Source organism: Mixophyes fleayi, chromosome 2, assembly GCF_038048845.1.
Source record: "Mixophyes fleayi isolate aMixFle1 chromosome 2, aMixFle1.hap1, whole genome shotgun sequence".
Lineage (NCBI taxonomy): Eukaryota > Metazoa > Chordata > Amphibia > Anura > Limnodynastidae > Mixophyes > Mixophyes fleayi.
Genome location: NC_134403.1, coordinates 75,709,647 through 75,730,353, shown reverse-complemented (window position 1 = coordinate 75,730,353; position 20,707 = coordinate 75,709,647). Strand labels below are relative to the sequence as shown.

General features: G+C 37.6%; 1 protein-coding gene across 1 annotated transcript in view; it reads left to right on the top strand.

Annotated features, from left to right (window-relative positions):
• LOC142141145 (TRAF family member-associated NF-kappa-B activator-like) overlaps positions 1-20,707 on the top strand; it is a 31,717-nt gene that overhangs the window by 4,113 nt on the left and 6,897 nt on the right. The window contains exons 2-3 of the mRNA XM_075199298.1: positions 1,053-1,176; positions 7,932-8,470. Coding sequence (XP_075055399.1) covers positions 1,065-1,176; positions 7,932-8,470 — 651 coding nt within the window. The 5' untranslated portion in view covers positions 1,053-1,064. The remainder of the gene's footprint in view (positions 1-1,052; positions 1,177-7,931; positions 8,471-20,707) is intronic.

Sequence of the window (20,707 nt, the reverse complement as noted above, 5' to 3'; positions counted from 1 at the left end):
GTGTTTCAGGGGTTGACCAACCCCAGTTTCATTGTTTATTTTACTATAAAAATGTATTTATACATTATTAAATAAATATTATTATTAATATTAACTACCAATTAGTACAATAGTGAAAGATACATAAACTCAATTATTCATCTTACAAATTTACATTTTTCAAAGTCACTAACCTAGTTTTTATTCAGATTTCTTTAACAGCCTAATCTCATTTGATTGGGAGTATTTATAAATCTATAGTCACCACCTCACTGGTTATGGTATATGCTATAAATTTAAATTGCTATATCTCATGTTTGTTAATGGATGCACCGCACGAAATTCAGGGTAAAAGTAAAGTGAATAGTTGTTCATCATCAATGCAGGTTATTTGTTAAATGTTTTAGAACAGGAACACTTAGAGCTCTTTAAATAAATAAACAAGCCAATCAATCTGTATTAAATCTATACTACGACAATATATATTAAAGAACATTTGGCAGTTATACTAAGACAGTCTATCATTTAAAAAAGTTTCACTAGTTTAGAACAGATACCATGACTCCAGAAAGTAGCATGAAGGCTTTTGTGTAGAAGTTTATGGGGGGGGGGACACAGTCTTTGCCCACCCAACAGAAATTATGAGGGTGGGGTGGCAATTGCACCCCTGGTTTCTACACCCCCGCCTTTGGCGACAGCTTGGACGTAGTCAATAGCAGTCAGAGCCGGGGAATAAATATGAATGTAGTGCTGGAATAATGATGTGGGGTTACAGATGAAGACTCACTGGGCTGTCTGTTGCCCATCAATGGTCTAATGCAATCAATACATTGGCTGCTTTTATTTAGTGCACATTATATCTATATGATTTTATGGACATTTTATATTGATCTACAATACATCTGTCCGTTCCTATTACTTATTACATATTGTAAATAGTGTGAATTATCAGGTCCATCAGGTCTTTCTTATGACCGCAGGTTGTAGGATTACTAACTATTTTGGAAACCTGTCTTTTCGTGGAGATGTATCATAATTACAGAAAATTGCATTTTTCTGTCTCCTTTCTTCAGGTACCATAAGAAATGGAAGATGCTTTTATGGCACTTTACCAAGAATTTAGAGCGTTGCAAACTGTATGTTCAAGACAGGCTGAACTTCTACAAAAACTGCTTTCAAAGAAAAGTCTTGCTGCTGGTAAGAAAAGATAGATCTTTCCTGGCCACAAGACCAGTAGTATTGGGCTGTATATACTTTGTCCTGCTTGTCCATTTTCTAAAAAAATAATGGCTAAGTTTGTAAATATCACAACTGTACTTATAGGGTTGCAGTGCTAGTGCAGCAAGTGACAGCACAATGAGTTTGCATACCTGCCAACTGTCCTGATTTCAGTGGGACAGTATTGAATTTAGGGCTCTTTCCTTGCTGTACTGTACCTCCCGGGGAGATGTATGTCCCATGGGAGGGAATATTAGGGAAGGGTGATACCTAAGGAACAGCTTAGCTCTATAGAGCGCTAGGCAGCCCACTGGGGGCGTGGCCACAGCCCCATCATGCTGTGGCCATGCCCCCTATCCTGCTGCTGGGGACTTGCATGGTAGGAGGTATGAGTTTGTGAAAAGTGCTTTAATAATGTGTGGAGATACACAGTGGTATAATATTCTAAGTCACTCCTGGGTATAATGTGTGAATGGTATTTGTAAGTGGGATAGCATAATTTGTGATTTCCGTCTTGGGTGCCAAGACAACATGTCCTGCCACTGAGTGTCTACTTTTGTCAGAGTGTTACTGGTTTTATATTAAAAAACAATCAAACACAATTAATGTTTTTTCCCCAAAATGAATTGTAAGAAATGTCTATAGATGGTACTCATCAAACAGTTCAAAATGTACAGATGTGTCTTTGTTGATGTTATAATCTTCAGAAGGAAAGGGCTGTTGTATCCTCAGGAGGTGAATCCCTGATGTATATGTAATGAAAAAAGAGAATTGCAATATAGTATAGTAAGTTATATTTCCAAATGGTGGCAATATTAATATACTGTGGTGAAACTTCATGGGAGGATATAGAGAGAGAGTCAGTGTCCCCCAGCTGCGCACAGTGAAATATCCCGTTGTGAATGTGCTTAGTTTAAAGATGGTTAAAAGGCACCTTATACCAAATGTTGTATGTAATGGAAACACGGGTGCAATATCCCTTCTCTGGAACACTTCCCCTGTGTCTGCTAACGTTGTTAAAAATTATTGTGGTAGTATTACGGTGTCTCCAATCCATATTGCCTTTTTCACAACGGTACCACTAAGGGCACAATGGATAAATAAATGAAAAGGAGTATTTAGTGCATTATCTCTATTATTACTATAAAACTGGTTTTGAAACAAACATTATAAAGCAGATGATGATAACTTGGAGTAAAATCGGTTTCCCTACCAAAGTTATAAGATGTCAAAAGCAAAAGAAGGATCTTTTAGACCCAGGTAGACCGCTCGAAATAGTTCACCGGTGGGCAAGAGATCCTCCACTATTACCCTTTGGTTACCCATTTTTACGGCAAATAGAGAAACAACGCCCCTTTCCTTGTGAAGATTATAACATCCACAAAAACATATCTGTACTTTCAATGTGGACATTTTGAACATTTTTATGAGTATCACTGTCACGAACGCCCAGCCTGTCCCAGATACAGCAATCTGAAGAGCTGGCCGTGACTGGCGTCACCTTAGTCACTTAACGATGAATACACATTTTCTGCCACCACAAAGGATTTATTATGGTGTCCTTACGTTCACCAGAACCACTTATTTATGTTTCACATTTAAATCACATACTCATGTAGCATGAGCCTCCCTGGGCCTCGTAAGTTCACAAAGAATCACGGAGAATACTCTAGATTCAATGTATTTTAATGCAAAAAATGTTTCCATGCTTAGTTACAAAAAGTTAATGACAAGACATAAAATAAGTTGCACAAATAAGTTTCATAAAGAAGATAGGAAACAAAACCAGAATCACTGCCTACTAGTTAAGACTTGTGTGTGTTAGGGAACACAATTGAGAAATATGAGACATTTTAGTCTTGATAGACCCCCTCATGAAAAGGCACAATGTAATGTCTAAAGCAGAAGATTTTAAACCGTTTTTCCACATAGCTCTCACCCCCCACTTTGAAGTTTAGCAGTCAATAAGGACAGATTGATCTCCCAAATGTCATATGGCTTTCTAAAGTGAGCTAGGGATGTCCTGAGATCTGGAATGTTCACCGGGCCTGAGTTCTCACCTCTGCTCGTTCGGCTTGGCTGGTCAGGTCCACATCCTCTGCATTCCAAAAAAACTCATCAGAGATGCTTATCTATCTATTTACGGCTAATTTCAAAAGATTATTGACACTTGCATAGGTGCAGACTCATGTCATTTAGCAGAGCACATGTTGAGAATACATTACAAGGTTACATACAATATACATGGTAATACCTGATTATTAAGGGAAATTAACAATAATACATTATCGTCACAATCAACTATAAACATTTCTTACAATTCTTTTTGAAAAAAATCATTCATCATGGTTGCTTTAGAGTGATTAAAAGCAAGCTCCCATAAATGCAGAAATCTATTCATTTTATATTTTTGTTTGAGTTTGGTGAAACTCCGGTTCTGTGTTTTAGGCCGATTTCATTGAAAGGGTAGCTGATGTTCAGCCACATTTTATATTGAATGAAAACTGAGCTCCAATACACTGGAATAGTCTTTCTGAATAGTTTTTGTTTAAAGTAGTTGCATGCACTGGAGTTGCTGGACAGAAAACAGTTATTAGTTCAGCTAGTTCAACTACGGGATGGCCTGTTTTTTTACTGCCACGGCTAATTGAAAGAGTGATAGGAATTAAAACATTATTTAAGTAATTATTAACTTACTTAAAATGTGGTTTTTCCCTAACATTACCCCATAAAAAGTAAGCTAAAAATGTTTATAAACATATACGTTTGGGAATTTTGCTTTATTAATGGTGTTAGCGGGAATAGTTTTCTAATACCTGTTTTACTGTATTTAGCAGGCAAAAAACACAGTTACGCATTTAGAATATGAGCTTAGAAAATGTTATGTCACAGGGATGTTTAACACAATTGTATTGAACAGAATACATAACCAACATCATATAATTTTTGGGTGGATGAACTGCTCTGTTCTTCAGATGACCTCATGAAATTAGGAGTTAATTCACCTCAGGCGTTATGTAGTGTATGCATGAAACAGAAACATTTTGGACTGCCGCTGTCTATCCCTTTCTTTTTGATGAGTTTTCAATATATGAGGGAATTTCAATTCTGCGCATAGTCCGGTAGCAGCGTTGCTCAATGACACTCGGCAGTGATGAAATCTCAGGTTAAAATCTCTGCTCGTTTTTTATCATATAAATGCATACTTACCAACATTTAAAACCCGTCCTCTCGGAGATCCCGGAGGACAGGTCATGTGATAAGTAAAGGGGGAGGGGGGCATGGTGATGATGCCGTTGAGCCACCATAACCCCGCCCCGACTAGAAAAAAGCGATATTCGCGGCATTGAATAGTGGGGTTTGGGGCTTAATGGCCTGATCGTGTCTTTAAGCCCCGCCTCTACAAGTGTCTGGGAGGTTGTCTATCCTTCCGGGAGGACTCCCTGAAATTCGGGAGCCTCACGGACATTCCGGGAGAGTAGGCAAGTATGTATAAGTGCAAGCAAAAGTGAGCATAAATTCTGTACTATAATGGTAGTGTATGCAGTCCTCACACTGAATTGAATTCCTCCCTATGCAGGGGCAAAAGCAGGATTCAAGGAGGGGGGTTTCTGCGCCACGATGCAAGTGGGCGTGTCTAGTATGTGTAGGGGCGTGGCTACAAACATACTCCGTGTCCAACACACAGATATGTAAACTGTCCCATACACAGACAAGCACAGACACAGACAAACACACAGGATCAAACACACAAACATGTAAGCTGTCACATACACACACAGATATGTAAGCTGTCACATACACACACATACATAAACACACAGGATTAAACACACAGATATGTAAGCTGTCACATACACATACATACATACATACATACATACATAAACACACAGATATGTAAGCTGTCACATACACACACAGATATGTAAGCTGTCACATACATACATACATACATACATACATACATACATACATAAACACACAAACATGTAAGCTGTCACATACACACACAGATATGTAAGCTGTCACATACACACACATACATAAACACACAGGATTAAACACACAGATATGTAAGTTGTCACATACACATACATACATACATACATACATACATAAGCACACAGATATGTAAGCTGTCACATACACAAACATACATAAACACACACATACATAAACACACAGATATGTAAGCTGTCACATACACACACAGATATGTAAGCTGTCACATACATACACACACATACATAAACACACAGGATTAAACACACAGATATGTAAGCTGTCACATACACATACATACATACATACATACCTACATACATACATACATACATAAGCACACAGATATGTAAGCTGTCACATACACATACATACATAAACACACACATACATAAACACACAGATATGTAAGTTGTCACATACACACACAGATATGTAAGCTGTCACATACACACACAGATATGTAAGCTGTCACATACACACACATACATAAACACACAGGATTAAACACACAGATATGTAAGCTGTCACATACACATACATACATACATACATACATACATACATACATACATAAGCACACAGATATGTAAGCTGTCACATACACATACATACATAAACACACACATACATAAACACACAGATATGTAAGCTGTCACATACACACATACATAAACACACAGATATGTAAGCTGTAACATGCATACATAAACACACACATACATAAACACACAGATATGTAAGCTGTCACATACATACACACATACACATACATAAACACACAGATATGTAAGCTGTCACATACATACAAAAACACACACATACATAAACACACAGATATGTAAGCTGTCACATACATACACACATACACATACATAAACACACAGATATGTAAGCTGTCACATACATACACACATACACATACATAGACACACAGATATGTAAGCTGTCACATACATACAAAAACACACACATACATAAACACACAGATATGTAAGCTGTCACATACAGACACACATACACATACATAAACACACAGATATGTAAGCTGTCACATACATACATAAACACACACATACATAAACACACAGATATGTAAGCTGTCACATACACACACACATACATAAACACAGATATGTAAGCTGTCACATACACACACATACATACATACATACATACATACATAAACACACACATACATAAACACACAGATATGTAAGCTGTCACATACACACACATACATACATACATACATACATACATACATACATACATAAACACACACATACATAAACACACAGATATGTAAGCTGTCACATACACATACATACATACATAAACACACACATACAGAAACACACAGATATGTAAGCTGTCACATACACACATACATAAACACACAGATATGTAAGCTGTCACATGCATACATAAACACACACATATATAAACACACAGATATGTAAGCTGTCACATACATACACACATACACATACATAAACACACAGATATGTAAGCTGTCACATACATACAAAAACACACACATACATAAACACACAGATATGTAAGCTGTCACATACATACATACATACATACATACACACATACACATACATAAACACACAGATATGTAAGCTGTCACATACATACACACATACACATACATAAACACACAGATATGTAAGCTGTCACATACATACAAAAACACACACATACATAAACACACAGATATGTAAGCTGTCACATACATACACACATACACATACATAAACACACAGATATGTAAGCTGTCACATACATACACACATACACATACATAAACACACAGATATGTAAGCTGTGACATACATACATAAACACACACATACATAAACACACAGATATGTAAGCTGTCACATACACACACACACATACATAAACACAGATATGTAAGCTGTCACATACACACACATACATACATACATACATAAACACACACATACATAAACACACAGATATGTAAGCTGTCACATACACACACATACATACATACATACATACATACATACATACATAAACACACACATACATAAACACACAGATATGTAAGCTGTCACATACACACACACACATACATACATACATACATACATACATACATACATAAACACACACATACATAAACACACAGATATGTAAGCTGTCACATACACACACATACATACATAAACACACATATATGTAAGCTGTCACATACATAAACACACACATACATAAACACACAGATATGTAAGCTGACATATACACTGACACACACAGACACTCACACACACATTCTTACCTTCTTCTGCTGCTGCCTCCTGCATAACACCCATGCTGGCTGTGTGGGAGGAAGGGGCGGGGCCAATCTGCCGGCAGAGAGCTGTGCTCACACAGCAGGGGACTGACTTGGAGATGATTACAAGCAGCAGTGGCTGGTCCCGGGAGAGGGGCCACCCACTGTAAGCATAGGACACCCCAGGTAGGAGAGGGGTTTCTGGGGACTAGGAAACCCCCCTGGGTGCGCCCCTGCTATGAGTATCTTTTATTGAAACAGCATTAAAATTAACAAGCTAAGGGGTTTGTGAGCTTATTTATAATATCCTGTCACAGAGATAACCCAAGTATCTGTTTAAATAGGTAGTGCAATTCAGGCGGGCTGTTATATCCATTTTATCATCATTTTAAAATTACCCTAATGTTTCATGTTGCAGAGATGCCTGTTTCAAAGCCAATTCAATGCACTGATGCGGAGGACCCTACATGTTCAGTAAGCCATTTACTCAAGCTGAAAGGAAAGGAACCCCCTTATACAGAAACATCGAAGACTTTGACTGATGAACTGTCTGCTCCACTAGGAACTAAAGATAAATCCAGTCTCTTTGACTTTGATGTACGCTTCTCTCCAAACAAAGACCAATACAGTTTCCTAGTCAGTGTGGCTGATAAAGGAGAGGTAGACAAAGGTTGTCTACATACAGATCCCAGCTTGGATGAAAGTGGGATACATTCTAACCTTGCATTGTTTATCAAAAATTACACCCCAAAATTTCCAAAACTAGATCGCGTGGGAGATAAAACCACTGCTATTTCAGATTTTGACTTTTTAAGCCCAGTTGATGGGGATCACAATCTCAGTTTATCTAATGTCTATGAAGAAGACTTAAGTTTTCTGCAGTCAAAAGACATTTCTCTTGGAGAGCTTTTGGAACCAGAGAACAATAACGCGAATGCAGTAAGAGGACCAGCCCAGGTATGGGAATGCAGTTTTGTGATAATCAAAAGTCAAATCTTGATTTTGACCCTTTTTGAAGCTTGCTTGCAAAATTAATAATTGTGAGTTAATTTAACATGATATAGATATAGATATTGTGGCAAGAGCACACACTTCTGGTGGAACAACTTCTTGCCTTTTTGCTTTATTTAATGTTAGGGTGGTAAAGTACTTGAAAAGTGACCCTAAACACTAGTTAAACAGAGACTAGCTCTCTAGCCACCAGCCAGCTTCTCTAGCATCGGTAACACTGAACAGTGAAACAAACAGGTGTTTATACATGACACTCCTCCCACAGTCCTAGCTCGATGGACAGGTGACACTCCCACCCTCCCATTAAAAGGGAGCTCTCATCTGCTGTTCTGTTTGCCCTGACTTCAGACACACCCTGTCAGCCTGCTGTGGGAAAAGACATTTCAAACCATGTAAGTTAAACTAGACCTTACACTATTATTTTGTCACACATATTTCTTCCATTTGATTGTCTTTAAACTAGGTGCACTGCTGTACAAATGTGTAAATCTATTTGCATCCACTCGTGTGCAATAACTAATTTGTGGCAGGGTAGTCTTTTCATCTTTAGTTATAATTATGCCATTCTGAACAGGCGCACTAAAGTTAATGCTGTATTTGTAAATTCAGTACTTATTTTACGGTTGTTAGTGAAGAGACAGATTTTACAAAGGATTTGAGCTCACTTTGGAATGAGATTATTTACAGCACATAAGTGCCCTGGCACAGCTTAAAATATAATCTACTAGTAAATGCATAAATGCTGGTTTGTTATAGTCAATATCCTCTTGGCAGCTGGATGTTTTCATCATGCTTAGTGTCTGTGGTGTAATGCTTTGGTTTATTAAGTACACAGTCAAGTCTGTATTTTCAGAAAGATTTGTTAGTTTCTATAGTGATCTCAAACACTTCAGTGGAATGACTCAATACTTCATCACAATCCATCTGTAAAAAATAAGTAGACAATTTATAATAGTGTGCAAAGTCATAACTACCATAGTAGTAGGGTCATTCTGATGAATGAGAGACCACTTTTGATTGGCTGCACGTCAAATAATTAAGCAGGGTTAGTGGACATTATTTCATTTTGCAGCAGGAGCTCCTCTGGAGCAGTCCAATTCTTTTCAATGTTTTTCTTTTTCTCCCTATGGATTATATGGGCTCAAGAAAAGAAGATTATGTATTACGTATTTATTACCCTGCACTACAGAAAAAATGAGGCAGAATTATTTAATCTATTAAAAAGGGGACACAATTAATTTTCTATTAAAAAGTAGGCACACAATGTATTATATTAATAAATAGGGCACATTATTTATTATATTAATATAGAGGGCTCAATAATTTATTCTATTAATATAGGGAGCACAAATGTTTTTCTTGGTATTCACTGGCCAGTGGTGCCAGGAAGGGCCGAATGCTACTTAGCATTAGGTCAGGCATCTCTAAGGTTGGGGGCCGGAGATGGAACCACTGCTAGGAAGGGACTTTGAACTTGATTTGTTGTTTTTAGTAAATTACAGGGAAATATGTATAAGTCAATACATTAAAGTTCTCAAGTACGGTAGTAACAGACTCCAAAGGACTAATGATTACATATTCTCAGTAAAATGCTGCGTTATATGTTAGCATTATATAAATAAAGGTTAATAATATAATAAAAATATGGGTAGTACAAAGGTACGTTTCCACAATCCTGGGCTTTCATAAACAGTGTACACACATTAAAAGATAATTCATAAGAGCAAATAATTTAGAAGATTATCCTCAACACAGAATATTGAATCTGCTTATTTGCAAAGAAACATTAAGACTAATAGTATATGTTCCCTATAGAGCGCAGAAATATAAATAATGAATATCTAAAAATAATAATTTTAATGACAGATATCTGTTTATTTTTGTTTATATAGTATCATATTACACAGCACTGTACAGAGATTACTGTATGTAGCCATTAACATCAGTCCCTGCCCCATTGGAGCTTACCATCTAAATTCCCAACCACGCCTACACAGACTAGGGTCCATCTTGTCAGAAACCAATAAACCTATCAGTTTTAGACTGAGGGAGGAAACCGGAGCACCTGGAGGGGGAAGGTCACCAGGCTTCTCCATTTACTTCCATGCAGGCATTCCTGGAATTTAGATATACCAGTTATATTGTTTTACACCTTTCATATCCTGTTGCTTCTGGATTAAGTCTTTCTAAACGTCTAGGGGTATATTTACTAAATTGCGGGTTTGAAAAAGTGGAGATGTTGCTAATCAGATTCTAGCTGTCATATGATTGGTTGCTATAGGCAACATCTCCACTTTTTCAAACCTGCAGTTTAGTAAATGTACCCCCAAGTATCCCAAATTCTTCTCAACAGGTAACATGAGTTAAACTTAGGAAACTGATGCTCTTCAAATTCCATGCTATTTTCACCATCCTTAATTTTTCCCATCAATGCCATTGATTCTTCCAGTTGTAAGGAAAATAATAAATATGCAAAGTTTACTCTAATATACCTCTACTTGTCACATTGTCTGTGGTGCTGCAAATGGTCAAAAATCTAACCGTTCATTCATCATCCACAGTGGGGCTTTTTGAGGTAAGATCCAGTTTATACCAATTGAAGCTCTCAACAGTTTCTGAAGTGCAATGGACCAGGGTTCCTATTTTTAAAATATATATGTAGACCATCCACAAAATAAACCCACCCAATTAAGCCTTTTGCTCTCCCATGAAATCTCTGTTTATTTTTGGATTCCTTGACTACGAGATCCTTCAAACCTTTTATAGTGTTTTGCATTCCCATACATAATTTTCCATGCAGATAAACTTATTCTTATATGTCTTGTGGATTTTCTACCAACGGTTTAACCTTTTTTTTTTTATTTAAAGTATGGCATTGTCATCCCAGTTTAGTCTTTTAGACTATTTATAGTCTGAGTCCTACAGAAAGGTTCGACAAGCAGCTATAATGACTCTATAATGATGGATTGTCAAGGCCATATCCACATAATATAAGGCAAAAACAGTACCCAGAGGGTTGGGGGCACATTCTACTAGTGGAGTGCCAGTTTATAGGACATCAACGATTCTTTGTAAGCAGGTATGGTGTATAAGGCAGCAGCCTGGTCATCTTTGCACACCTTTATCAGTCATTACTATTTAAACCAGAATTTGAGTCTCAATTTGGAGATGGAGTTTTGCATGCAGTGATTGACATCTCAAATTACATTCTCTAATGAACTCCAATTAACAGCATTCCTTCCTGACTGTTTTCATGTCTTTGTCCTGACTAGGATGGCCAAGAATCAGGAAATTTATATCCATACATATAATGTTTTTCATTTCTAAGCTATCCAAACCAACATTTCCTCACCCTAAACATTAAGCTCAGTAAACACGCCAAGGCTGTGAGGGTAGGAGACACCTTTTAAAAATTTAGGAAGGAGAGGCTTCTACTGTATTCTGAGGGGAGGGACATTTAACTCATTGTGTACATTGCTAATTTGATTGACAGGAAAAGAAAAGATTAGTACGGATACAATTTTCCTGTTCATTCAGGTAATCTCAGTCAAATACAAATCTGACTGTCCTTTACTTGTCATTGCACTGTTTCATATTATTTTACTGGTAGAGAAACACATACATTTATACATATTCAGTGTGTAAGATCTAAAATTCTGATCTAAGTTTGCCTGTGGTGTCAAGTATATCTGGAAGCGCTTCAATCAGCTGGAGAGAATTGACACAGAAAAAGTTTTGTATACAAGGAATATTCTCTGATTTATTGATACAAAGATACAAGTTTTTATAACCTACTGAATAAATGAATCCTACGTCATTAGCATAGTCTATACCATTAGTCTATGAGAAGCACTACTGATTAACTTTCTCATGTATTCTTGAGGTGTTTATTTTCTCCCCCTTCTAAGGACAGATGAGCCTATTATTCTTATCTCAAAGGGAGCTGGAGGTTTATCTCCTGTATGCTATGTCCAACATCAAGGGAACAACTCCTATACTACGAGCTGAACATGAAGCTATTTATTGTTATCATATCTTGATACATTCTTCAGGTGTTCTCTATTTCAGCTTAACCTCAAGGCCATGGCTTACATGGTATAAAACTGCAAATCAGCAGAAAAATGAATAATATCTTTTAGCAAATAATATTTCTATGCAAGTTACAATAAATGACTGAACAAAGGCCTTATGAGGCCTTAACATAAAATCATATTTAACATTTCCAATCTTTTATTCATGTTTCGGCCCTTTCTCATCCTACCTATTTAGCCTATCTGTAGAACCACATTCTTATAAGTAGGTGCGTATACACATGTAGAAGGCCATATGTATAGAGTTGTTCCCCTTAGGGATCTGTCACTAATGATAAGCCTGTGATCCTCCCTGTCCTAACTTGATTTATGAGGAGATGCAATTTGGCAAATGTCCATGTCTAGAAAAGATGGTTTCTTAGTAGGTAGTTAATGAGTCTGTAGTAGTTCTGCAGGCCTTGCATGTTCTTCATTCAGTCTTTAGTAGTTTCTTGCTGCAAACTGTGCAGTTCTTTGCTTTGCTAGTCCAAATAATTCATGATGCTCATCATCAAGTCTGGTTTCAGCTGTAGTTTCTGTGATCATCAGAGGTTCGGGATTTTCAGTGGTTCCCTTTTTGGAGAGACAACAGTCAAGTGTCAGTAACTTCTTAATCAGCCATATATTTAGTTTTATTATCACATATACGATCAACAGAGATTGCAAAACCTTTTGCTAATAATGCCAATATTTTCAATATCCAACATGAATCATTACTGACAACTTTACCAATGAGGTTATGCATCTGCACAAAGGCATTTTCAGAGTTTACTCGCCTATGAGTGCAAATTGTTGAGCACTCCTTCCCATATGTTTCTCACAGTGGCATAGGCAATTTGTCACTTATCTGTCTGTTTCATACTGGGTTAGGGAGGCCTTGATCCCTACTTCAGTCACAATTATTAGTATTAAAATTACGGTCTGGAATGGAGGAGAACATTTGACCATGTATTTCAGTTAGTTGTTTCTGTAATAAGGCAACATAATTCAACAAATCACTATGTACATGCTGTAGTTGCTATGGAAAATAACAGCCTGTTCTGTTTGCTGTGCAAAACAGTATCTCATTTGGTGTTAAACCTGTGTCTTTCCTAGCAGTGTTTCTTACTGAGTGCAGGTAAACATGAGATCCATGGCAGACCTGTTTCAGCCATTATTTTCTGCATTTTCAATTTCAGAGTACCATTAAGGCGCTCCACACATCCAGAACTTTGGGGTCTGTAGGGGGTGTGAAGGGCAGATATGATTCCCGTGTCCTTTTATAGTTTCTGGAATCCTTGCTCCGTGTATCTCTCTGTCACTTTCAATGACCTCTGATACCCCATATCAGCAGATTACCTCATTCGCAATTTTCTTGGCTAATGCTTTAGCATTTGCTTTTCTATACTGCCATGTCTCCAGCCAGTGACTAAAGAAGTCGACACAGACTAGCACATTCTCAAAGCCTGAGCATTTGGGAAGTTGTATAAAGTCCATCTGTATCCTCTTATAGGGATATAGGGACTGTGTCTGGGGTGTGCTTTTCCATGGAGTTGGGACAGACTTACCCGGGTTATTCTGTGCATAGATTTAGGGATCCTGCCACTAATGACTGTGCTGCTTGGGCCAACCCTGATGCTATCCATAACCTGCTAGTGAGTACAACCATAGCATCTTTCTCCAGATGCACTTTCTCGTGTGCTATATTGGCCATAATGGGATAAAGTACTTTTGGCAAACACAAACACTGGCCTTTACACCATTCTCCTTGCACTTCTAGTGCTCCATGTTTTGCTATTGGGTGTAAACCCCTACAGTCATGGGTTGCTCTTTTCTTTATTTGGTTTGGATAAACTTTCATATTAGAATTTTCTAATTATGTATAATGATCTTTACATTACTATTGGCGTGAGTCTGGTTCTTCCAGACCTGGCTTTCCTTTCTAGACTAGTACACATCTACAGTGTATAGCAAAGGAAAATGAACTCCACTCTCTGGTGTCCCTTGGACCTTTCAAATAACTTGTAAAATTCATTTTACTCAGACTCCCCTTATATGAAGATCTTAACATATATCCGTGAACATGAGAGGCTCTGGGGTCTCTTGTGCTTCCTTTTTTTTCTTCTAAAAAAGGAAAGGGAGGAAGAAAATACACAGTGCGCTCGGCAAGTGTTATATGTCACTTATTTCACAATAGAAGGGATTGTCCGTTGTGCTGTAAATCTTCATATTTAGTAAATCTGGCCAGTAACAAATGTTTTGTTTGTGCTTGGTTTCTATCACAGCGTGCGGTACCGTTAAGGTAACTGGGTGTCTTAGCACAATATCTATACTCTTTTCAAGCACTAAAGCAGCTGCAGCTTATTGCTTTTACGCAGGTGGGTGCTGCTGGTAGTACTGGGTCTAATTGTGCAGAGTAGTATGCAAGTGACCTTAGCTTGCGACCATGTATTTGTGTCAGTACCCCTTGTACATGTGCACTGACTTCACGATAAAATAACATGAAAGGCTTGTCATAATCTGGCAAAGCCAGTGCTGGTGCTGAAGTTACTTCAGCTTAAAATTGGTCAGAGGAGAGTGTAAATGACTTGCTATCACCCAGAAATGATAATGCTGGAGCCCAGATAATAGCTCTTAAAGTCTTAAATCTTTTTCATTTCTGTACAAATATTGAATTCTCATCAATGCATTACCATACCCACGATACAAAGAATTATTTAGAGTATATGACGATTATAGCACAGTAAATAAGGGCAGTAAATGTCTTTACAACACTGATTCACTCAAAACTGTAATGAGGATACAAATAAAAACCTTTTGCTTTCTGCACATATAGAAAAACCATCTAGTTCATGCATTTGCTATGCGAATAGCACATAAACTCTAATATCTCTTTCCAAAACAAGGTAATCATTACTCAGCAGAGTCTACATTATTTAAATCCTTCATTAGTTTATACTTAGGTTTGTCGTGGCTGTAGACCAAAACATATTGCAAACTTCTATTCATTGGAAGTTGGATCAATGCAATCTGGATTGCCTAAAGGGTCTTTAGCTGGACCTTCTGTGAAGAAAAAACAAAAACTTTTGCATAGAGATTAACATTTATTCACTAGGAATTACTGTAACTGTAACATGCGTGCACACCGTTATCAGGTAACCAGTAAACATTTTTGTGCAGTGAACAGCTGCTAATAAGACACTATGCGTTCCATTCCATGAAAAAATGATTTCCTCAAAGGGGCAGTCCCTAATATCACAAAGTATGTCAAAGTCACTCCTTTCTCATCATCACCTAGTACAGCCCCCTTGAATGACTGCATTGAAATCCAGGAAGAAACAATCATTCATCACCAACAGCCCCTGGAGAACATTCTAAGCATTCAGCCATTTTAAAAGCAACACTGCTAGTCTCATAAATCTGAGTACTCTCGTTAGACACCTCACATTGTGTATGCAAATCACTCAACATTTTCTCAACAAAATCTCCTGTGACCAAATATTCACATGTATTTCCAGATTCTGTGATTTCCAGGTTGAAAGTAAAAATAAATATATTCACAATTCTTGCTCACAGATGACATTTTATCTTGTAACATTTCTTCATGGGCATAACAAACCCTCCTGATTTCTGAGAATATTTATCAGCACCATTTTCACATAGATAAAAACAGCTTTTAATATATCTGCATGTAAAAGCTCACTCCCACTATTCTCAACTTCATTAAAGAGAAAGCTATTTTTCTCAACTTCAGAAACATAATTATTTTGTTCAAATACAGAAACAGCTTGTTGGACCTCAGCCAGCTGAAAGTCACTGTGTTCTTCTGACTTATCTACATTATTTACAAATGTACAACATTTTCAACCTTGAAACGTATCTTTTAAAACGGACAAGACATACAAACATTGTGATTTAAACTAAATCACACATCTCCCTTACAGAGCACTTAGACAGAGAACAAGCAGCGTGAACTTATCACGGATCACCCTCACACACAGTAAGACGGAGCATACACAGAGAGAAAAATTAGCTGATATCTTCCAGTCTACTGCTGTGGAACTACAAGTCCCATCATTAGACTAAATACAAATTAGCTTCAACATGTTATTATCACTCAGCACTCGACATATTTTATCAATTTTACATACATTGTCAGATAGCAATAAACAGAGTGCTTCTTATCTCAACACACTGAAATCTTTTACACAGAATAAGGGAGGGGCACATTTCACTCATTCAGCTGCGCAGCATCAAACATACATTTATAATATACAATCTACTTGATTCATTATTTTAGTCATTATATAATTTGTATCAGTTTTTGAAGAGTTGATTCATCATTCAGCTTCTGATGCATTTAGCATATCCACATATATTGCGACTTTCCAGATCTCTTAACTCTTCTGTGCCACCTCAAATGATCTCTTGGGGTTTGCTCTGAATACCCCTTTGTTCTTGTCACATTACCACTTGCAATACCATTTGTTTCTTCATCCACACATATCAATTCCTTATTTGGCTATCCCCCCTTTATCGAAAAATTCCCTGCAGACCTTCTACTCCCCTATTTCTCTTAAATCTTTGGGCATCATATCTATGAGGTAGCTGTTGTCATATATCTGTTTACTATCTATATTTCCCATATTGACAGTATTCTGTTGAGTCCAAATCGGGACTCTTATCTAGTTTCTGTGGGCTGTCCTTCCAGTGGACGTCCCGTTCTGTGGACTCCTTGTACTGGATGTCCGTGCTAAATAGCTTCTTTGACAGGATCTGGGACAAAGGTCTTTGGAATTCTTCTACACTTTGGGCAAATTACAGAATCTTTGATATATCTCTGGGGATGGTGTCTAAAATGTTCACTCAATATTCAAAACAGTAACTCTCTAAATCCCTCTATTCCATTACATGCTTCTTTGATCAATGTCTTATGTGACTTTTTATCCTTTATACATCATACAATAGGCAAAAATACATGCACTCACAAGTCACTCATCTTTCAAAAATCTAATCAACAATACAATTACAGTAAACAAATTGGGTTAGTACTGTATTATATTAATCAGATGATACTTGAGACTCACAAATTCGCGTGTCAGGTGCCTCAGACAGACATGAGGTGACCCAGACTAGGAAGACTAATGAGTAGAAATCTACTGACCTCGGATGTTGGGGTTCAATGTGCTGGGAAACCTCCGTTGTCCGTCTTGTAGCCTGCTGGCAGTGAATCTCAATGGCGACCTCCAAGTTATAAGATCTAAAATTCTGATCTAAGTTTGTCTGTGGTGTCAAGTATATCTGGAAGCGCTTCAATCAGCTGGAGAGAATTGACACAGACCAAGTTCTGTATACAAGGAATATTCTCTGATTTATTGATACAAAGATACAAGTTTTTATAGCCTCCTGAATAAATGAATCCTACGTCATTAGCATAGTCTATACCATTAGTCTATGAGAATCGCTACTGATTAACTTTCTCACGTATTCTTGAGGTGTTTATTTTCTCCCCATTCTAAGGACAGATGAGACTATTATTCTTATCTCAAGGGGAGCTGGAAGTTTATCTCCTGTATGCTATGTCCAACATCAAGGGCACAGCTCCCATACTACCAGCTGAACATGAAGCTACTTATTGTTCTCATATCTTGATACATTCTTCAGGTGTTCTCTATGTCAGCTTAACCTCAAGGCCATGGCTTACATCTTGTAAAACTGCAAATCAGCAGAAAAATGAATAATATCTTTTAGCAAATAATATTTCTATGCAAGTTACAATAAATGACTGAACAAAGGCCGTATGAGGCCTTAACAAAAAATCATATTTAACAAGTGTTATTGGCCTGAGATTAGACATTGGAGTTAGCAAGCGGATCATTCTGCTGAAACTGCTCATCTTTACTGCACATCCCTTTCACAACTAAATTAAATAATGATGTATCCAAATTAATAGACATGGACAGCTATGGTTTTATTTATATTATTTGCCCTTGGGACTTCCAGATATGCCCTGTAACATGTGTTCTAGCTATTTGATGCAGATTGAAGCTATTATTATTATTATTATTATTATTATCTTATAATTTATAAAGAGTCAACATAGTATGCAGTGCTGTACATAGAGGAAATCATGATACATACAAATAGCATTCAATGATATAAAACGGAAGGTAAAGATGGCTCTAACCAAATGAGCTTCCAAACAGAGGTGTGTGGAACACTTGATATATAAGAAAGTGGAATAACAATTATAGCTATTAGTGGGGTATACATGTTCATGGGTACAGGTACAGTGCTTGTTCCTGGCTCTAGGTAGTCAGGAATTAAAGGCACAACACTAGTTTATGGCTTTGAGCAGTTGGTGACTACAGCCAATGTGCTAGTTCCTGGCTCCAAGCAGTTGGTGAATACAAGTATAGAGCTAGTTCCTGACAACGAGCATTAGCGATTACAGGTTTTGTGGCCCTGGTCAATTGATGATTATAGGCACAGTCCTAGTTTCTAGGGCTGGGGAACAGGCAGTGTGCTAGTTCCTGGTGCTGGGCAACAGGCAGTGTGCTAGTTCCTGGTGCTGGGCAACAGGCAGTGTGCTAGATCCTGGTGCCTGTGCAGTTGGAGATGGGATTGTGCTCTGTCTGTCCAGACAGATGATAATTGCAAGAATTGTGCTAGTTCCTAGATTTAATGTAATTATATTATATAATATAATTACATATATTATAGAATTATATTACAGTATAATTACATTATATATTTATGGTATTATGAACATGTAACATTGTGTGAAATATACTTAAGGCTCACATAATACTATGATCTGTTTAGACTATAATTGTAACCCCATATTTTCTCATTTTCAAATTTCTGATACTTTCAAATTAAGTAAATCAGTTACAGGAATCTGTCACCACTTATCCTATAAACATGCGCTCATCTCACCAATTGTATAGAAAGCATCTCTCTATCAGGCCTCTCTCTCCAACTACCTCCTTATGTCTCTTCCCTTTTGCCTCTAAACTACTTGAGCCTTGAAACAAATGCTTGTCTCACCTATCTCCTCTCAATCCATTCTTGACTCCCTGCAATTATGCTTCTGCCCCTAACATTCCACTGAAACTGCACTCACAAAAGTGTTCAATGATCTACCTCCTGCAAAGTATATGGGTTATTTCTCCATACTCATTCTCCTGGACCTCTCTGCTGCTTTTGACACTGTTGATCACCATCTTTTCCTACACACCCCTTGACTCCATTGACCTTCTTTCTGCTATCTCTTCATGGATATCCCAACACTACCTAAAACTCAACATGTCCAAAACAGAACTTATCAACTTCCATCCTCCCAGAGTCACCACATCACCGCAAATATCCCTCACTGTCGATAACACCACAATTTCCTCAGTCTCCCAAGCTCGTTACCTTGGTGTCAAAGTTGAATCCGACCTTTGCTTTATTCCTTACATCCAGACTCTATCTTAGTCCTGACAACTCCACCTTAAAAACATAGCCAAAATATGCCCCTTTCTTACCCAACATGCTACCACAACTCTTATCTATTCTCTCATCATCTCCCATCTTGACTACTGCAACCTCCTGTTATCTGGCATTCCCAACACTGATGTAGATCTTAGATCTACCTCTGACTTGCACCTTGTCTTATGTCTGATAACCACCTGTCACTCCCGCCTAAGAGACTTCTGCCGTGCTGCTCCCCACTTACGGAATTCCCTACCATGCCCAATCACACTTTCCCAGTCTTTAGATGCCCTCTGAAAACTCATCTCATTTTTAAAGCTTACCTTATCCCTGATAACTCACACTAATGAATCTTCACAACTGTCCCAATCTCCACTGTGAGCCACACTCGCTCCTTGTTTCAGTTGTGTCCTCTTCCACTTAAAATGTAAGCTCTCTATGAGCAGGTCCCCCAATACTCTTTGTTTTCATGTTTGCATTTACTTTGTATACGTAGTATGTTCCTTTTTGATGTATGTCCTGTTTTCTCTACTGTGGAACACTGTGGCACCAATTCTATGTTAATAGTAACATCTTACTAAATTAGTTGCAACAGGAATCAAACGTGTGGGCAAATAAGAACTTGATTTCTAGTAATAGGGAAAAGCAGGCTGTCCTG